Source organism: Euprymna scolopes, chromosome 12, assembly GCF_053919585.1.
Source record: "Euprymna scolopes isolate OS-2025 chromosome 12, ASM5391958v1, whole genome shotgun sequence".
NCBI lineage: Eukaryota > Metazoa > Mollusca > Cephalopoda > Sepiida > Sepiolidae > Euprymna > Euprymna scolopes.
In genome coordinates this window covers 10546338-10566478 of record NC_136493.1, presented here as the reverse complement: position 1 = coordinate 10566478, position 20141 = coordinate 10546338, and the positions used below count along the sequence as shown (strand labels likewise).

Sequence of the window (20141 nt, the reverse complement as noted above, 5' to 3'; positions counted from 1 at the left end):
TTGTGTGCTACGAAACAGGTGCTGTCAAGAAATGTGCATGTCAAATGTGTATTAATTTTATTTATTAAACATTTGAATATTTTATTCAAATATTTATGAAATATTTTCACGTCCATGGACATGCGTTTCCGGGTTTCACTCGTCTTCAGCATGGCTAAACTTTTAAAGTCTTCAGCATGATTAAACTTTTGAAGTCTTCAGCATGATTAAACTTTTTTTGATACCCAGAAGCATGCATGTCCATGGATAACTTTTATGCACGTGAAAATATTTAATAAATATTTGAATAAAATATTTAAATGTTTAATAAATATTTGAATAAAATATTTAAATGTTTAATAAATGTTTAATAAATATTTGAATAAAATATTTAAATGTTTAATAAATATTTGAATAAAATATTTAAATGTTTAATAAATATTTGAATAAAATATTTAAATATTTAATAAATATTTGAATAAAATATTTAAATGTTTAATAAATATTTGAATAAAATATTTAAATGTTTAATAAATGTTTAATAAATATTTGAATAAAATATTTAAATGTTTAATAAATATTTGAATAAAATATTTAAATGTTTAATAAATGTTTAATAAATATTTGAATAAAATATTTAAATGTTTAATAAATAAAATTGATAAGAATAACAAGTAGTACGTCCCCCAATAAAAGGGGTGACGTAAAAATATAAACAAAGGACAGGTAACTCCACCAAAACTCTCAGGTGAGTATAACAGTTAACTACCACAGAATGCTAATAAAAAAATATAAATCAACAAGCCGACGGTACTGATGTTATTCTAATCTTCTGTAACACACACACACACACACACACACACACACACACATATGTATGAGGGGATTTCCAAAAGTAATGCCTCCTATTTTTATTCCATCCAAATAGATCAGAGGAAATTGCAAATTATATTGTTACAATGACTAAACTTATGCATTCATGATTTGAAAATTTCATCTTTCTTCTGCGAACATTGATGGCTTGGGACTCTTACAAAGCAACCCCTGTCATAGACGTGCGTCAGAAGCAGATATGCGTCATTGAATTTCTGGCAAAAATGTATTGAGAACGGTGGTGACTACGTAGAAAAAAAATTCTGAGACACAAAAGGTCGCTCGTTTTAATGGTACCACGCCCGTCTTCAACTTTTTGAATGAAAAAAAAAAAGAAGAGGTTTCACTTTCAGAACTATCCTTTACTATTTCATAATGTAAATATATATATATATATATTTGTGCGCGCGCGTGTGTGTGTGTGCATGCTTTTGAGTGGTTTAAAGTAGAAACTTTTATATTATTTTTTAATTGGACTTCATTATTGAGATGAGTATAATTTATATTAATGTATTTATTGCAGACACAATTATTCTCATCTTTACTAGTTGTTGTTTCACAACGTTTCAGCCAACTATTCCTCTGGCCTTTGTCAGGTGGTAACTGCGACGGATAGGAACTTCGAATCTCCTAACTGCATTTCAGCAATTACTGATACGACAACAACTACAAAAGGCAGTGATTGCTGAGAATGTAGTTAGGAGATTCGAAGTTCCTATCCGTCGTGGTTACCACCTGACGAAGGCCAGAGGAATAGTTGGCCGAAACGTCGTGAAACAACAACTAATAAAGATGAGAATAATAGTCCGCAATGAATAAATTAATAGAAACTTTTATATTTATTATTTTACTGGATATTTGTGTAGATCCACACCCACACGGCTTTTTACATGTTTTATTTTTATTTGGATATCGTAGGTTCGTTGGTTGTTTTTGTTTTACTGCATATCAACCATATATTTCAGGTTATTTAATGCCGAATCCAGTGATTTTGAAGAACTATGTTTTAATAGAGTATATTTGTTTTCTTTTTGTTTTTTTTTTAATCGATTTCTATTTAATCCATAGTTGGGACCCTAACAGGTACTACCAGTCTGGGTCAGAGTGGACCTGAGAGCAATGGCAATTAAAGGGTGGCTCAACACTCCCCAAAACCTGCATGCTGGGGCGTCACCATCGGATATAGTTCAAGGTCATATTATTTGGATGTTGTAGGGTAAACATATAGTTATCTATAATCGTTATAGGACAAGTACATTTTTTAAAATAATGTTTGAAAATTCTTTTTTTTTTTTTTGCTTCGTAGCAAACGATGAGTCATACTTCTTAATGCTTGGATTATTCAGATGACTGTTCTTATCTTGAGTGTTACTTTCATAATGTTTCGGTAGATGTAACCTCAAACCTTCTTCAGATGTATCTTGTCAACCTCGGAAATCTTTTTGTGAAACTCAAGAATCTGCACTGAATTTCAAACAGAGCACTTTATTTAATCCATGGAGATAGCATGCTCTCGTTCCATCAGCTATGACCTGGCAGAAGTACAAAGTAATTTGTATGAGTTGGATTATTCGAACTGCTTTTCTCATCTTGAGTGTAATTTTCACAACGTTTCAGTCGATGTAACAACTGATCTTCTTCAGATGTATCTTATTGAACTTAGAATCTTTCAGTTGAACTCGGGAATCTGTACAGAATTTTGAATGGAACCCGTTATTTAATTCACGGTGGAGGGGGGGGGGATAGCATGCTCTCATTCTGACAGCCATGACTGGGTAGAGGTCCTAAGTAATTCGCAATTGTATTTTAGGTCGTCCACATTGAGGATTGAACCTTCAACCTTCAGAAAAAGGTCACTGAATTGTTCATTTACTACTGATTTTCCAAAGTACTTTATTGATTATGCCACGGTCATTTGTGGTTCAATCCTCAGTGCGGTTGATATAACGAGGAATAATATGAATTATTGATCCTTATCTAAAAATTCAGCAACATATTACTTGATGCTTTTTATTATTTTCTTAACAAGGGAGTCACTACTTATCAAGGCCTGAAGGCCACTTGAGGATAAGGGTTAATGAGTGTACGGTAGTCACTGGGACAACAGTGTAGTAATCATTAGTGGTAGAAATTTGATTCTTTAAGGGGACGGCTTAACAAGAACTTGTTTACATTGAACTTGAAGACGATCATACTGTAGTCAGCTAGAAAGCAGGCCAGCAGAACAGAGTTCTGCCAGCGAGCAGTTCTAAGAAAGAAGCATTTTTTAATGGAATTTGCATTTAGATTAAGGCATATATAAAGAGTCAGGAAAATTGTTGATAATGGTTGTAGCTAGACGGGTGTTTCTTGTGGCAGTTTGGCAGGAGATAGTCATAGATTGAAGCTCAGACGAGCACTTTAATTAATTTCCGACCGCACCCTTGTCATATAAAAGAACCGTGCATTCCTTCTGGCTACCGATGTTTCTTTGCAGGTTGATCGTCTGAAGCGGAGTCATAGTCGCATGCAACGGACTGTGGCCGAGAACGAGCGACAAATCCATTTGCTGAAGAGCGAGTTGTTAAAACTGTCGAGTTCGTTATCGTTGCGAGTTCAGCAGGGATACCGACTGCCAAAAGACATACAACCAGATCAAAGTTTTGAAAACATCACCAACGAACTGCCAAAGGGCATGCAGCTAAGTAAGTATTCCTAACTTTATTAGACAAATATTTACCTTCGTCTATGCTTCCCACGCCTTTTTTTTTTTTTTTAAACCCACTCAACAGCTATATTCATGGTTTCTCTCTCTCCTCTATTTCTCTCCCTTCTCTATGGATAAAATTAAAATCAAAGCATTGTCTCAAGATCAAACGCATTTTTTCCTAATGAAAATTGTACTTATTTCATGTATCAACTTAAGTCTTGGCCTAACTTATAGACATAGTTTCAATCATCAAACTGTTTTGTTATATTTTGGTTTCGGTTTCGATTCTAGCTGATGGCACTCAAATCACATTTTTTTTTTTAACTTTTGAAATAATGGCTATATATTGGGTATAAAATAATATGAAATAATTGACTATAATAATAAATACAAAATTTGCGTAATATATATATATATATATATATATATATATATATATATTGTGTACAGAAAGTTGTTAGATGAGACAAATCATTGGTACCGTCGGTTTCAAGCCCGATAATAAGGACCGTTTAAGATATCCTTATCAAGCTCTCTTCAGCCAATATTCGTCTATTTTATAACCGGAAGTGTGAAATATACATACACCTTTATATATATATAAACGCCGAACTGAAATGCTAGTGTGTGTATATATATATATATATATATATATATATATATATATATATATACTAGTATTTCAGTTCGGCGTTGCCTGGGTGTTTGGAGGTGTATGTTGAGCAAAAAAAAAAAAGCTTAACTTTGACCCCTATAATGACTCCTTTATTGTTTAGGGCTCAAGTCAAGTTATTAACTTAGATCCATGTCCAAGGAACCTATATCTAAAACTTCAAGTGTTTAGACCCAAAATTGGCGGAGGAGTTTGGTAGAGTTCTCAAAGGTCAAATTATTGGACTTTGACCCCTTAACAGCCAAATTTCTGGTCGAAAACGGATTACAAAGATTTTCCCAAATCTCAGTACCCTGTATATCAAATTTCGAGTCTGTAGACTTAAAATCGACAGAGCTAATGCGTAGGAAAATGTACACACACAGACACGTTCAATTTTATATATATATTAGCATGAGTGCCCGGCGTTGCCCGGGTATTTGGAGGTGTATGTTGAGCAAAAAAAAAAAAAAAAGCGGTCAATTTTTTAAACTTTGCCCCTATTATGACCCTTTAACATTTATTGTTTTTGGCTCAAATCGAGTTATTAAGTTAGATCCATGTCCAAGGAACCTATATCTAAAATTTCAAGTGTTTTGATCCAAAATTGTTGGAGGAGTTTGGTAGAGTTCTCAAAGGTCAAATCGTTGAACTTTGACCCCTTAATCGCCAAATTTCTGGCCGAAACCCGACCACATCGATTTTCCCAACACTCAGTACCCTGTATATCAAATTTAGAGTCTGTAGACTTAATATTGACAGAGTTATTGCGTAGGGAAATGTACACACACAGGCACACAGACAGACAGATACACAGACACGTTCACTTTTATAGATATGTAGATATATCGTCATGTTTTTTGTAATTTTTAGTTATAAATTTTTTAGTATGTGCTAGCTGGCCAGAAGCTTTTTGGTGAGTGTTTTCCATTTACGTATGAATTATTGTCCTATATTGACGCATACAAATATATAGATCAATGCCTAACTTTATAAGAAATAAACTGGCACGTAATTTCAGTAAGGGCATTTGCTGCGTTCCAGTATATATATCGACGAGAGGCCCTGTACTCGTGGGTTCAAATCCTGACATAGTCAGCCATACTGATTAACTTTAGGTACGGCGAAAAACGCATCCATTGATAGTCATTTTTATCTATAAAATAATTAAATAAACTACAAATATGTGTCCATATGTACATATGATGAAAATTATGGAAATAATATTCCAACGTGATGGAGAGATTAAAAAGGGACATATAACCATTAGAAATTTTAAAAGATATCATGTCACTTTTTTGGAATAGATGGAGTTGTTAGAATTTAAAATGTATGTGTAAATAAACTGGAATGAGTTTTTTTTTCAATTTCTAACAGCTATATGCTGTTTTAAAAAAATTTCGCTCACGGAATGAAGGAATTCATTTAGCATATCATTCCAATATATGGATTTTTAAAAAGAATTTAAAACAACCTTTATTTACTTATGCATTTATGATGTCTTTTAAAATTTTTGTGAGGTAGACCCCGAAACGGTACATATTCTCTCCTCATGATCCAACATTATCTGGAGACTGGACCGAAATACCGCACAAATGAAAAACAGATGATAAACTTGATTATGTAGAAATCTGCAAGAGAGCAGTAGACTCTGAAATGGTGTGTATTCTCTCCTGATGACCTGACATTATCTGAAGACTAGAATGAAATATCTGTTGCAGAGAATCAAATCGAAGGTACCAGTCGACTGAAAAACTAGGAAAATAGACACAAGGTAAAGAGGTAACAAACACAGCTGATCAGTTAAAGATAATATTGTTTTATTTACCAAGAGGAAACAGTAAATCGCATGGCAATGAAAATCGTGTATCTGAATTGTACAAAGCGAAAATAGGCATCTCATGGAATTGAAATTTGTGCATTTCTGATGCCTCAGGTTTATTTTGGGTCTGATGCAGGTAGCTGGATATCAGTGGACACTGGAGCAGGTAGCTAAACGTCAGTGGCTACTAGAATCGGTAGCTGGAGGCCAAAGGCCATTGGAGCTAGTAGCTGGTGTTGCAGGGAATGCAGAAGTGAGCTGGAGTTGCTGGAAGCTGCAGGAGTGAGCTGGAGCTACTGGAACTGGTGCTGCATGAAGGAGGAGTCGAAGTAGGAACTGAAAGTGGAGTGGCAGTTTGTGAAGAAAGTTTCAGAGAGCAAGCAGTGGCAAAGCGTGAAGTATGTATAGCATTCAGTTAGTTTGTGAATCGTCCTTAAAAAGGACAGTTTGAATTGCATTAATAATTTGGTTGTTAGCCCTGAAAAGGGCTGTTTGGTTACTACTGTTACCACTGTTAACTTCCCTGGCTGTTGGGCCCGACAAAGAGTGCATCAAATCTGGGATTTGGGAGTCTCCTTTCTCCCAAGACATTCTGAAGATTTTGCTGAAAGGTTGCTCGCTTTATAAAAATGCATTCTGGTTACAGAAATTGGCTTATTAAGTAAACAAATGACTAAAATTAATACCAAGCCGGATTTCTTATATGCAAAAATGTCTGGGGTGTTTATTGCCTGTATATATATAAATCTTAGTTCAAAATTATAGTCGGTAGTTTTTGTTTAGTTTGCAAAAAATTAAGTTTTATATATTTTGTCTTTGTTGTTAAAATGATCGTTGCTATTTTTTGGCACATGTAATCAAATCGTTTAAACGTGACACAAATTGGTAACAACAAGAAAATCTTGACAGTACTTCCGCTATTATCAATGACGGATCGAGAAAATACGATAAAACCGATGTTTATTTTTAATAAAAACAATTCTAGGCAATATTCTACTCGATCAAGTTTTTCTAATTTAAAACAAACTTTCTAATATACTCAGCTATGGACATTCGAGCAACAACATGAAGGTTAACTAACTTGCATATTCCTTTAAAAACGAGCTTTAATTAATTACTAATTCATTTTTATGGTGGAACAATAAAATTGTCGTCCTAGAAAAGAGGACATGATTCCATTTCCGTTTGATGAAAGCTAGTTTTCTGTTTGTTGTTGCAGACCATCTACTAGTTGGCCAGTTGTGTACAAATCCCAAGAGTGATAGGAGCCTTCTATCATGCCTGAAAGTGACATAATGTTCAACGAGTGAGATTAGAGATGCGCCGCTGTACAACTCATGCTTTCTACCGATCAAAGTTATGACAACAGGACCGTTGCAAGCACCCTCAAAAGCATCACTGAATTGCCATGAATAACAGGGACGTGCCCAGGGTGATGAAAGTCTCTGGCCATGATTATAGTCTTTGATGTGGTTTCAAGTGAGAGCCACACCATGCCACCTGATGTCTGCAAGTCAGCTTGAAAGTCAACATCAAAGTGTACCTGGATCTGTTGAAGAGTGTGGTGATTCCTGGTGCAATCAGGTGGCCACTAGCAGACTCTGGGTGTGGCAGCAGGTCTTGGTGCTGGCCCACAAGTCCAAAGAGACCCAGGTTTGGCTTCAGAAGGAGTGCTACAACTTTGTACCCTTCTCTTACTGATCCCCTCCTCTCTCGACATGAACCTACTAGACTACTTCATTTGGTCCTACATCGAGAACATCACCAACCTGACCTCGCACAAAACCAAAGCCAGCCTGATCGCCACCATCTGCCGAGTATTCGCCGAGCTCCCGCCGGCACTTGTGGAAAAGGCATGCTCCCAGTTCCGAACCTATATTGAGGTGGTGACTGAGGCTGAAGGTGGCTACATTGAATAGATGTCAGCTCTACTACATAATCAAGTTACCAGAATTGATTTTTTCAATAAAAGTTTCAAAATAAAGCTGTAGTGTTGTTTTCTGTAGGGCGACACTTTTATCATTCTACCTTGTATTACGCTGAATTCTATTTATGCATAGTTTCTACTTTCTGCATAATTGCGTAGCATTTAAGATGAAAACCTTCTTGCATATGAGAATATTTATATATATATATATATAATAGAAAAATCTTTTGAAAATTAATTCAAATTTTCAAAAGAAGGTATACAGAATTTTTAATTATCCGACAAGGCGTACAGATAAACTGGAAAGACCTTATTTCGCAGAGTTTCGAAAAATGCAATTTATCTGATCAGAGGAAAAAGGTTTGCAAAATATACAATAAATTTTGCAGATTAGTGCATTAAAAGGAACTGTAAAGATGAATTGGATCATATTTGCATAAAAAAGTTTTTAAAAGTTTGTGAAAAATGTTTCATAATGATTATGAAAGCAGAAACGAAGAAAAAAGTTGAAGTATAAAAGGATATGCAGGGCTCTACGGACAAACTTATCTTTTTTTTTAACAATCCCCTTTTTTCCGTTACACATACACAAATTGGAATAAAAATTACCCAATTTAGTAATTAAATATAGATGAAAAAGTTTTTAAACTAGGTACGGCAAAAAAAAAAAAAAAAAACTTTTAAAAAATTCTTGAGCATTTTTTCCCCAGAAAAATAAATGCCTGAATTTTATATGAAAAGAAGACTATAAAACTTTTTCTATTTTTAATAAGATTTAAAATTTTCCAAAACTACACCATTCACCGCCATTTTGTCTCGATCGATAAAACATTTAATTTTTTTAAAAGGCTTTTGAACCAATTCTTTTTCTTTTTATCTAAACAAGATTTAGGATTATTTGCTATAAGAATATGCAAGAATATAATATAACAGGGCTCTACGGACAAACTTATCTTTAGTTGACCTTTGACAACTAAATATTTTCATTTACTAGCCAAATAGAAAAGTTACTAGCCAAACCCACATGATTTTTAGAATATGCCATCTTAGTTCTATAACGAGTATGTACATCATAAAGATTTTTCTGTGCTTTTTTTTTGATAAGTGTAATTCTAAATATATACCGATTTTTATGTTGATACTTGAAGGTATAAACATTCGACTTTCCTCAGATATTCTTTAAACAGCCTTTGTTAAAAAAATTTTTTTTAAAGCATATTGTTTTGGTTAAACCTTTTATTGTTTAAATTATTTGACTTTGCTCGTTTTATTAAAAAAAAGAAAAAAGTTGAAAAGATATTTTTCACTCAGTAGTGAGGAAAAATGAAAAAAAGAAAAGAGAATAGGAAGAAAGGATAATAAGCCGAAAAAAAGAGGAAAGAAAAATAGAAATAATGGCGAGAAGAGGAGAGAAAAAAGGGGGAAAGAGGCAGACAAAAACAAACATAGTCAATCTATGTTTAGAACAGATAAATATATGTCATGTAAGGTCATTGTGACCCAGACAGAAAGATAATTATGTGGAAGTGATAATTCAAGTTTATTCATTTAAAATTGAGAGGAAGTTTAAATGAGTAGAAACATTTACAAATCATAAGCTTTAGTTTAATAAGTTAATGTATAATGGTTCGTATACACATATATCCATATATAAATGTATAAATGCATATACACACCTATACAAAATTAATAATATAGGATAAGAAGTGAGACTAAAGGAGTCAACTTACTCAAACGGCATACAGACACACACGTAATTATACACACACATATATGCATATATATACATACACAGATATACTGCCAGGTCTAGTATATAACAGCTCCTCTAGTCTCTCAAAAATAATGGAGAGGAATAAAAGTCTCTCATATTAAGTAAATTTGTAGCTTAAGAAGCAAGCTAAGTAATTTCGAATTAGTTGTATTTGAATTTTTTCTTGTTTACATTGGGAAATAAGTTCACTTTTGGAATTGATTATGTTGAGGGAAGTAATTATACTTATAGGTTCAGCTATGCAAAAGGTGACAAAACTTAGAACCTGGGGTATAAAACTTTGACATTTTAAGAATAGCCCAATTAATAGAGAAAGGGGTGATTTTAGATTTAAGTTTTTAATTAGTTAGAGAAGTTCCCTGGCTGGAAAAAAATGTGGTTAGATATTCTAACTTTTATTAAAGTTGAACTCGCGCCAATATAAGTGTATATCGTATATATAAGTGACCTTGTCATTGTGTGTGCAAAACGCCTACCAAACTCCTCTCTGAATATTTGGTCTACAGAGTTGAAATTTGATATATATAGGATATTTGAATCTGAAGTACACTTTCGATTGGTTATAAGCCAGAAAAAATTGTTGCTAAGGAGTCAAAATTGAAAACAAAACAATTGACTTTGGCAGGGTATGTCAATAAAACATTGCCCCTTCTGTTACTTTTGCGCATGCACAAAATCAAACATCCATAGCTCAAAGTCACTTAATTTTAATCTTTCATATTCACTGGTCGGTAGCTCAGATGGTAACTATGCTGGAGAGGTAAATAACGATTAAGGCTGAAGTGCTAAATGTTCTGGTTTCGATTCTGGCAGATGGTATCCAAATCATATTTTTTCTATAACTCTATATAATAATAATAATAATAATAATAATAATAAATAAGAAATCTGCATGAATTAAAATATAACGTATATAATATGAAATAACAATTTGCAAGAACAAAACACACATAAAATACATAAAAAAGAAGTCAATTCTTTACGTGAATTATCGCCCTATATATATCTTAATAAGAAATAAGAAATCTACATTGATTAAAAACAATATTTTTTGTGTGTTTTATGACCGGGCAACATCGGGCAGTCTGCTAGTTTATGATAAAATTGATTTTTACTTATAATTAATCTTTTACTGAACAATTGTTTTTAATTTTTACTTATTTCACATATTTCATCATGACACATAATTAATATTAATGCGTTTTCAGATGAAATGCGATTTTTAATTGTGACTATAAAAAAGAAATTAAATTAAAAACTTTTCAAAAAATGGAAAAAGAAAATTCACATGTTTAAATTTAATTTAAATCACTTATAATTATGCGGTTCAATCTATATATCTATAAAAGTGAACGTATCTGTGTGTCTGTCTGTCTGTGTACATTTCCCTACGCAATAACTTTGTCAATTTTTAGTCTACAGACTCTAAATTTGATATACAGGGTACTGAGATTTGGGAAAATCGATGTGATCGATTTTCGGCCAGAAATTTGGCTGTTAACGGGTCAAAGTTCAACGATTTGACCTTTGAGAACTCTACCAAACTCCTCCGAAAATTTGGGGTCTAAACACTTGAAATTTTAGATATAGGTTCCTTGGACATGGATCTAAATAACTTGATTTGAGCCAAAAACAATAAATGTTAAGGGGTCATAATAGGGGTCAAAGTTAAAAAAATTGACCGTTTTTTTTTTTTTTTTTTTTGCTCAGCATACACCTCCAAATACTCGGGCAATGCCGGGCACCTATGCTAGTATATCTATAAAGGTGAACGTGTCTGTATCTGTCTGTCTGTTTACATTTCCCTACGCAATAACTCTGTCAATTTTAAGTCTACAAACTCGAAATTTGATATACAGGGTACTGAGATTAGGGAAAATCGAGGTGATTGGTTTTCGGCCAGAAAATTGTCTGTTAAGGGGTCAAAGTTCAACGATTTGACCTTTGAGAACTCTACCAAACTCCTCCGACAATTTTGGGTCAAAACACTTGAATTTTTAGATATAGGTTCCTTGGACATGGATCTAACTTAATAACTCGATTTGAGCCCAAAACAATAAATGTTAAGGGGTCATAATAGGGGTCAAAGTTTAAAAAATGGACCGCCTTTTTTTTTTTCTTTTGCTCAATATACACTTCTGAACACCTGGACAACGCCGGGCTGAAATGCTAGTTTTCAATAATTACGTGATTAAAATTTAATCGGTGATTAGGAGAATTTAATTCCTTTTACGTAATATAGGCATCGAAAGTATTTTGTCACCCAGGATCAAGTAAAGATTAGATACCTTGTAGCAGAAGACAAGGATTGGCGCACATTTCGAGTGACACCGGTTGTTCGACCTTGACATTGGCTGTTGTAGACACGTCAAATAGCAGACATGGTCGAATGTTCGCGATCAGTGTTTTTTAAAAATATATTTACAGAACTTTTTGAATAAAACTACTACTACTACTACTAATAATAATAATAATAAATAAAGAAATAAAAAGAATGAGCTATATTAATTAAAAAAAACAAAAAAAACATTAAAAACCGATGTTATAACTGAGAATTTCGGACGCTGATCTCTCCTCTCTATAAACAAAATACATACTTTTAAAACCTTTTCAATAAAATTATTTAAACAAACTTTTTAATGACAGAAACAAATATAAAATAACTTATTTGTTTGGATTTTTGCAAATGTTTCGCTTTTATTTTGCGACCAAACTTAATTTTTATGTACAAATTTTTTTTTTTTTGTGCGTTTTTAATTCAATATTTATTTAAAGTCCGATGTACGTCGGTGGTCACTAAAGGAGAAATCCTTCTAGATCGAGGCAATTGTTATGTATAATAAAATTACAAATGTAAGCAACTAGTATAAACAATCGAGATTTAAAAATATATTATTTTATTCACATATCTTTTTATAACTTTTATTTTTTGCATAAAGATGAATTGTAATATCACAGGACACCATTTTTTTAAAGCTTTTATTTTTATTGAAAAAAAAAAAAAACTTGCTATTTGCTTGCTTCTCCACAAAGACAAATTAAATACAAGTAAGTTTTTAATGTAACGAAACACAACATTTAAACAAAATACATTTAAATAAATGGATGTTGTGCAGAAATTCTTAGTTATAACGTCGGTTTTGTAATGAATAAAGCTCATTCTTTTTATTCATTTATTATTATTATTATTATTATTATTATTTTTAATAATTAATTTAATTATTAAAAAGTTTTGTAAATATATTTAAAAAAAAAACGCATTCAGAAAGACACCCATATATTTAAATTTATTTTGTTTAAATACGTTAAAAAGTTTTGTGTAAATAGAAGAAAGTTATTTTAATCCTTAAAAGTTTTGTTAATATTCAATATTAAAAAGCTGTTTTGTAAATATATTTTTTTCTTTTAAATCTTAAAAAGGTTTTGTAAATATATTTTTTTCTTTTAAATCTTAAAAAGGTTTTGTAAATATATTTTTTTCTTTTAAATCTTAAAAAGGTTTTGTAAATATATTAAAAAAAAAAATCTTGCTCATGAACATTCAACCACGTCTGCTATTTGACGTATTTACAAGCGCCATGTGGTTGTGTCAATGTCAAATCACCGGTGTCACTTAAAATGTGCGCCAATCATTGTCTTCTGCTACAGGGTATCTATTCTTTACTTGGTCCGAATTAATTTACGGTCACACAAATGCTTTATTTATTTATTTATTTATTTATCTATCAAGAAAGAGAGTGAGAAAAATTTTTAAGTAAAACTTATCACTCATATATTTTTTTTAATTTTATTCATATTTTTTAAAAATGTTATTTATTTATTTATTTATTTATTTTTGTTCAATTTTATTTTGATTAGTTGTTTCCGTTTTTTAGCAAGATTCAACCTTGCACGTGACAACAGCAGGAAAGCAACTAATAAAAATGGTAGATTTTGTAGTTTTTCATTCAAAATGGCAGACGACATAATTTAATCGGGTGATATAAATTAATCTTCTGCTTTTTTAAAGACGTTATTTTTCAAATTTCATAAAACAACAATTTTTTAATAAAAATATTTTTCAATTTTATTATGAAAATGAAATCAACGTTTTTTTTTAATTATTAAATAGATTTGAAAAATGACATTTTAAAATAGCAGACAATTAATTAACATCACAGTTGTTCGCCGTTTTAGGTGAAAAACTACAAATTTACCATAAAAATAAGTTACTACTCTCTTGGGTAACGCCGGGTGGCCCTGCTTGTTTGAAATATTTTGGTGATTGTCAAGAATTAATTCTATATTTAAAAAACAAAACAAAAAACAAAAAAAAAAAAAAACAAATATAAAAATCTCTATGATGTACTTACCTGTGAGGGAAAGGAAATATTGTACACCAAAAATAAAATCATTTTTAAATGAATTTGAGTTTTTTTTTTACTTAGGAGTCACTACTTATCAAGGCCCGAAGGCCATTGGAGGATAAAGGTTAATGAATGTAAGTAGTGTAATAATCGTTAATGGTGTAAATTGGGTAGAATTTGATTATTCATGGGGACGGCTCAAGAACTTGTTTACATTGGATTTGAAGGCTGTAATGTTGTATTCAACCGGGAAGCACGCCAGTGGAACAGTGTTCCACATGTGAGCAGTTCTGGGAAAGAAACTTTGTTCATGGAATCTACGTTTTGATTTAGGCACAGATAGAAAGTGGGGGAAATCGTATATAGTGGTTGTAGCTAGCTGAGTGTTTTTGTAAAACTTTGGCAAGGGGGTACCATAGATTGGAGTTCAGTCGAGCACTTAAGAATAGAGCCAAGATAGGCTCGCAATGTCTCTTCTGTGGGAAAGAGGTTGCAGAGAAGGAAAAGAGCATCACCTACTAGGTTTAATGTCTCTTGCTTCCAATATTAAGAATAGCTTTCTAAAATCTCACAAGTTTAAATTATTTGGAGTTCTTTCTCTCGTTTTTAACCTGTTCTCAGGATGGCGTCGTGATATCGTTGCTGTTCGCTTAGCCACAAAATTTGATTTTCTTATTTAAAGATAAAACCATGTAATCAATTTCATATATGATATTTTCTTTTCATCCCGAGCATGCACATCATACAGACATTTTGGTGCTTGTCTAGAATTGGGCACATAAAAAATTTTTTTTTCAAGAAAAGTCTTTAAAAATCTTTATGGTGTATGTATCTGTGACTACACGAGGACGTCAAATTCCAAAAATCACGAAAATCGATCAAGTAGTTTTTTTTATTTAAGAAAATCAAATTTTATGACACATTTTATCGAAGTATTAAATGCGCCGGCATCTTAATTTAAAATGATAGGTTGTTGGAGACACCTGAATTCTGTTTACATTTGGGGAGGTGGTGGTGGTGGGGGGGGAGACTTAAAAAAAAATGGCCAAACTCTTTTTTTTTTCTTAAATATAATGTCGAAACACTTTTTATAATACAAAATAATAAATTATTAACATAACGACTTCACTCCCCCCCCCAGAAAATGTAACATAGAATTTTTGTTGGGGGGGGGGAGGGTCAACATGTTGATTCTCATTTTACGTTAAATTGTGTTCATTGTACGTTACCCCCCCCTCCAACAAAACAGGTGGCCATAAAGTGGGTGCTCATTTTATCCTAAATTATTATAGAAAAGTGATCTCTCCTTTTTGAAACTATCATTTCTTTATATCTTGGAAACTACTTGTTTGCCGAAATTGTAAACGTTATTTTTGTTTTCAGCGCCCCCCAAAACCTTGAAAAGTGGTAATCTTAAAGTTTTTTTTCCTCGCGAGGGTGGAAGGTCAATTGTCTGCCCTTGTCAAGCGACAGGTATCGCCAACAACCTATCATTTTAAGTTAAGATGCCGGCGCATCCAATCCTTCGATAAAATGTGTCATAAAACTTGATTTTCTTAAATAAAAAAATAAAAATACTTAATCGATTTATGTGATTTTTGGAATATGACATCTTTGTGTGGTGACAGCTATGTACATCATAAAGATTTTTAAATATCTTTCTTGAAAAAAAAAAAAAAAAAAAAAAAAATTTATAGGCTCAATTGTAGACAAACACTGATGTTTTTTTTTTAATATAGCAGGAATTCTGAACAAGCACCAATATTTTTGTTTGTCAATTTCATTAATTTATTGTTTGATTCTTACAGATGGTGTTCGCTTGACCTACGGTACACACGGCAACGTCGAAGTCATGGTCAATGGCGAATGGGGTACCGTATGTGATGACAATTTTTCATTGCGTGAAGCCAACGTGATTTGTCGGGAACTAGGTTTCACAGAAGCAAAACGAGCCACGAAACGGTCGCATTTTGGAGCGGGGAAAGGTCCAGTATGGTTTAATGAGCTTCATTGCACGGGAAATGAAAACAGCGTGTTCATGTGTCAGCGGGCACATCGTATCTCGGCCAATTGTAACCATGAAGAAGATGCTGGTGTGGTCTGTTCAGGTGACGAATATTTATTTTCTATTTTATATATGATGGATGTGTCTCTTATGATACTATCCCCTTTGCCCCCATTCGGAAGTGTTAGGATGTAGGGGAGAAAAAGAAAAAGAAAGGGAAATAGGTTTATCAGTAGAACAAAAGTATCGGAAGTCATTCAGAAAAGAACACAAAAGAAGCTCAAATAGGATTGTTGATCAAGGTATGGTGGTAATTTGGGACAAAAAGACCAAACAAAGGATCGATCAATATATTTTAGTTTTAGATGTGTTGGATTTTGCAACAGTTTATGGCGGTTGCAAACAGTTTTTAGTTTGTGCCACTTGATGACAGTTAAAGTTGAGAAGAGTTGTGAGTTGAACTCGGGGGAATGCAAGTTATGGCTTGATGTCAGCTCATGCTGACCTGCTCCAACTAACAAACACGGCCTTGATAGTAGATGTAGACCTTAGCATGTAGAGGATCGATGCCACACACACACACACTCAGTGCAACTTATGTGTTGGAGTTTGTATTTTGTATTATTTTTATAACTAGCATTTCAGCCTGGCGTTGCCCGGGTGTTTGGAGGTGTATGTTGAGCAAAAAAAAAAAAAAAAAAAAAAAAAAAAACGGTCAATTTTTTTAACTTTGAACCCTATTATGACCCTTAACATTTATTGTTTTGGGCTCAAATCAAGTTATTAAGTTAGATCCATGTCCAAGGAATCTATATCTAAAATTTCAAGTGTTAGACCCAAAATTGTCGGAGGAGTTTTATAGAGTTCTCAAAGGTCAAATCGTTGAACTTTGATCCCTTAACAGCCAAATTTCTATCCAAAAAAGGATTACAAAGATTTTCCCAAATCTCAGTACCCTGTATATCAAATTTCGAGTCCGTAGACTGAAAATTGACAAAGTTATTGCGTAGGGAAATGTACACAGACAGACACGTTCACTTTCACAAATATATAGATTGTGAACCAATTTGTGCATTCTCTTATATACATGATACTAACATATATGGGATTCTTGCATCCAAATATGTTCTTACGCTTATCTTAACAGATTAGGGGTTGGACAAAGTTTCTTTACTTGCAGTCCCCTAATTTCATAAATCTTAGATAAGGAAGTAGCTCATCTTAACACATAAATACCGTGAATAGCAATGGAATTGACCAGTTGTCGGCCAGCATACATAAAAATACCCCCTTTCTGTCCCCTTTTTTGTTTTATTTTATTATTATTTTTTTTTTAATATCTTAATTTATATATATGTATATATTTTTATTATTTAAAAAAATTATTATTATTGTCTTTACTGGTTATTATTACAAATAATTATTTATTTACTTATTTTTTTCCTATTAGCGTAGTAGAACTTCCTTAAATTTTCTAAATTCCCACTATCCCTGACTCGCTTCTTTATACAGCTTAACATCGCAAGTGCATTTGAGAAATTTTATTATCACACAAGCTGAAAGGCCCAACATAAAATCAACAGTAGGTTCTTTGATACGACACGGGCACGTACAAAATGAATGTTTTTGCTGAGAGCAAAATTAAACCATGACATTTGACTTTTGCATTTTAAACTTTAATTCAAGCCATTATATAATAATTTTATGACAGATTCTCTACAAGGCAATGTGGACTAAGTGATTGCAGGGTGGAATGTGAAGCTTCCTTCTGGTGAACCACAATGGATTCCCAACTAGAGCAGGAAATCAATCAATTTGATTAAAAAAAAAAAAAAAATGGGCGATTCCACCAATTTCGATGACAAAAATATGGGAGTGTGAAACATTTGCTGAGCATCATTTAATCCCGGGCAACATCAGGTCTCCCTGCTAGTATATATAATTATCTAGAACTAAAACCTAAGCACATTTTTTTTTCATCTCCCATCTCCACACTATGTTCTGTTAAAGCAATTTTGATACAAATTATAGTTTTTCCATTTTGTTCATTCATAGGTGTCCCACTCCGTTTGACCAATGAGCATTATGGCCGTGTTGAGGTGCACATGAATGGCCAGTGGGGAACAGTATGCAACGATGGATTCGATATGAACGACGCAGCAGTAGTGTGTCGACAGATGGGCTTCATGAACGCCCAACGAGTGATGGATTCAACCTTGTTTGCCGTCGGAAATGGTCCAATCTGGATGTCCGACGTTAGCTGCACAGGACACGAAGGTAATTTTTTTGACTGCTACTGGTCGACACCGCAAAATATGGAATTCTGTGATCATACCAACGATGCAGCAATTGAATGTGGGTCCAATTATTGCGAGAACTGTTAAGATAACGTAGAGTAATTCAAATGATTTTGAATTGCGTGGAGTGATTTCCATTAAAAAGAGTACAAAATTAACAAATATCCTAATGACGTCGCTGTATCCAATATAGAATAAAAAAAAAATAAAAATAAAAATTTAAAAAAATTAATAGTTCATATGAACATGATTTATCCGCAAAAATTATTCCCCCCCTCCCCAAAAATCAGATTTTACATTAGTTTTTGACCTTGAAGTGATATTTTTTCTTTAGCTCCTTACATCAAGTGGTTTCATACTTTGTCTGGAGTGAAAAAAAAAATCTATTCTCCAAGTGATGATCAGTGTTTGTGGTGTTGAAAAGCTCATAAAAAGAGAAAAGTTTCCTTACTCAGTTTGTGGAATCGAATACAATTCAATTTTTTGTGGTAATTTACACACACACACACACACACACACACACACACACACACACAAAAAAAAAAAAAAAAATGCAGCGGAATTGCAAAAAGGATAATCAATTTGCATGCAACAAAACTATAAAAACGATTGATTTGTTAAAATAATAAATTACAAATAAAAAAGACAAACTTTTTTTTAAGTCAATGAGATTTATTGAGATTAAATGTTTAAAATACAGAAAATAATCTCATCGGAAAAAAGTTTTAGTTGAAAGTCCAAAATATATACAGTTTTGTAAAGTTTAACGTTAATAATAAAAGAATTTTAAAAAAATACGGAAATTGAAAACAAAACATGTTATTTTCTATTTTCTTAAAAAAAAAAAAAAAAAAAATACAAATATTTATTACAAATCCAGATAAAAATAGAAGTTGATTTTTCACTAAGAAAAACATTTGTTTTGACTATTTCAAGAGTTAAGGCACTTTTATGAAATTACATTATTTAGAAGAAAAACAGTTTGAGATTTTTTTGGTGCTTATTCAATTCTAATTTAAGTAAAAACATAATTAACATAATTACGTGTCATGGTCAAAATTAGTAAAAAATTAAAAAAAAAATGATAGATTAGAAAAATAATTAAAAGTAAAAATCAAATTTATCGAGTACAGTTTTATTGCATTTGCTAATTTTCTTCTATTGAAGCAAATTCCGTATGACAACCAGACTTATCTCCCTTGTTTTAACTTCCACGATTCTAAATTAGAAAATGGTGGATCGACAATACACAAGATAATAGAAATATATATATTTTTTGTAAAACTATAATTCTACCAGATCTTAATCATTTTTTTTGTAATTTTTACTAATTTCGATATGACACGTAATTACGTGTTTTTACGTTAAATGCATTTTTATGATATCTAATTATAGTACACAAGCACCTTTATTTGTTTTTTGTTTTTTAAAGAAAAAAAAAAAAGGAAAAGTAGTAATTATGTTGCAGAGTAGGTAAGCAAGTGTTCTCATTGCTCCTCCTCTCTAATATGTAACACTCCCACCATTTTAATGGTTTGGTCATTTCTTTTATTATTTACTAGAAGATGCACCTGGCGTTGCCTAATATTAAACATAACGTTACATTCTTTAAAGAAAACAAAAAAAGTAAAAAATAAAAACAAAAACAAAAAAAAAAAACAAGACATGTGCATGCGAGTATTATTTTTTTTTTCTAAACAGTCCACTTCTTGCAAGTAAAAAAAAAAAAATATTTAAGCTGAGATCAAAACCAAAACCTATGGACAGTGAGTCAAGT

General features: G+C 32.3%; 1 protein-coding gene across 1 annotated transcript in view; it reads left to right on the top strand.

Moving 5' to 3' along the window:
• The window catches only part of LOC145291172 (neurotrypsin-like), a 30413-nt gene extending 11523 nt beyond the window's left edge, over window positions 1-18890 (top strand). The window contains exons 2-4 of the mRNA XM_080136715.1: window positions 3329-3536; window positions 15871-16170; window positions 18123-18890. Of these exons, the coding sequence (XP_079992841.1) occupies window positions 3329-3536; window positions 15871-16170; window positions 18123-18451 (837 nt within the window). The 3' untranslated portion in view covers window positions 18452-18890. The remainder of the gene's footprint in view (window positions 1-3328; window positions 3537-15870; window positions 16171-18122) is intronic.
• The last annotated feature ends 1251 nt before the right edge of the window (window positions 18891-20141 follow it).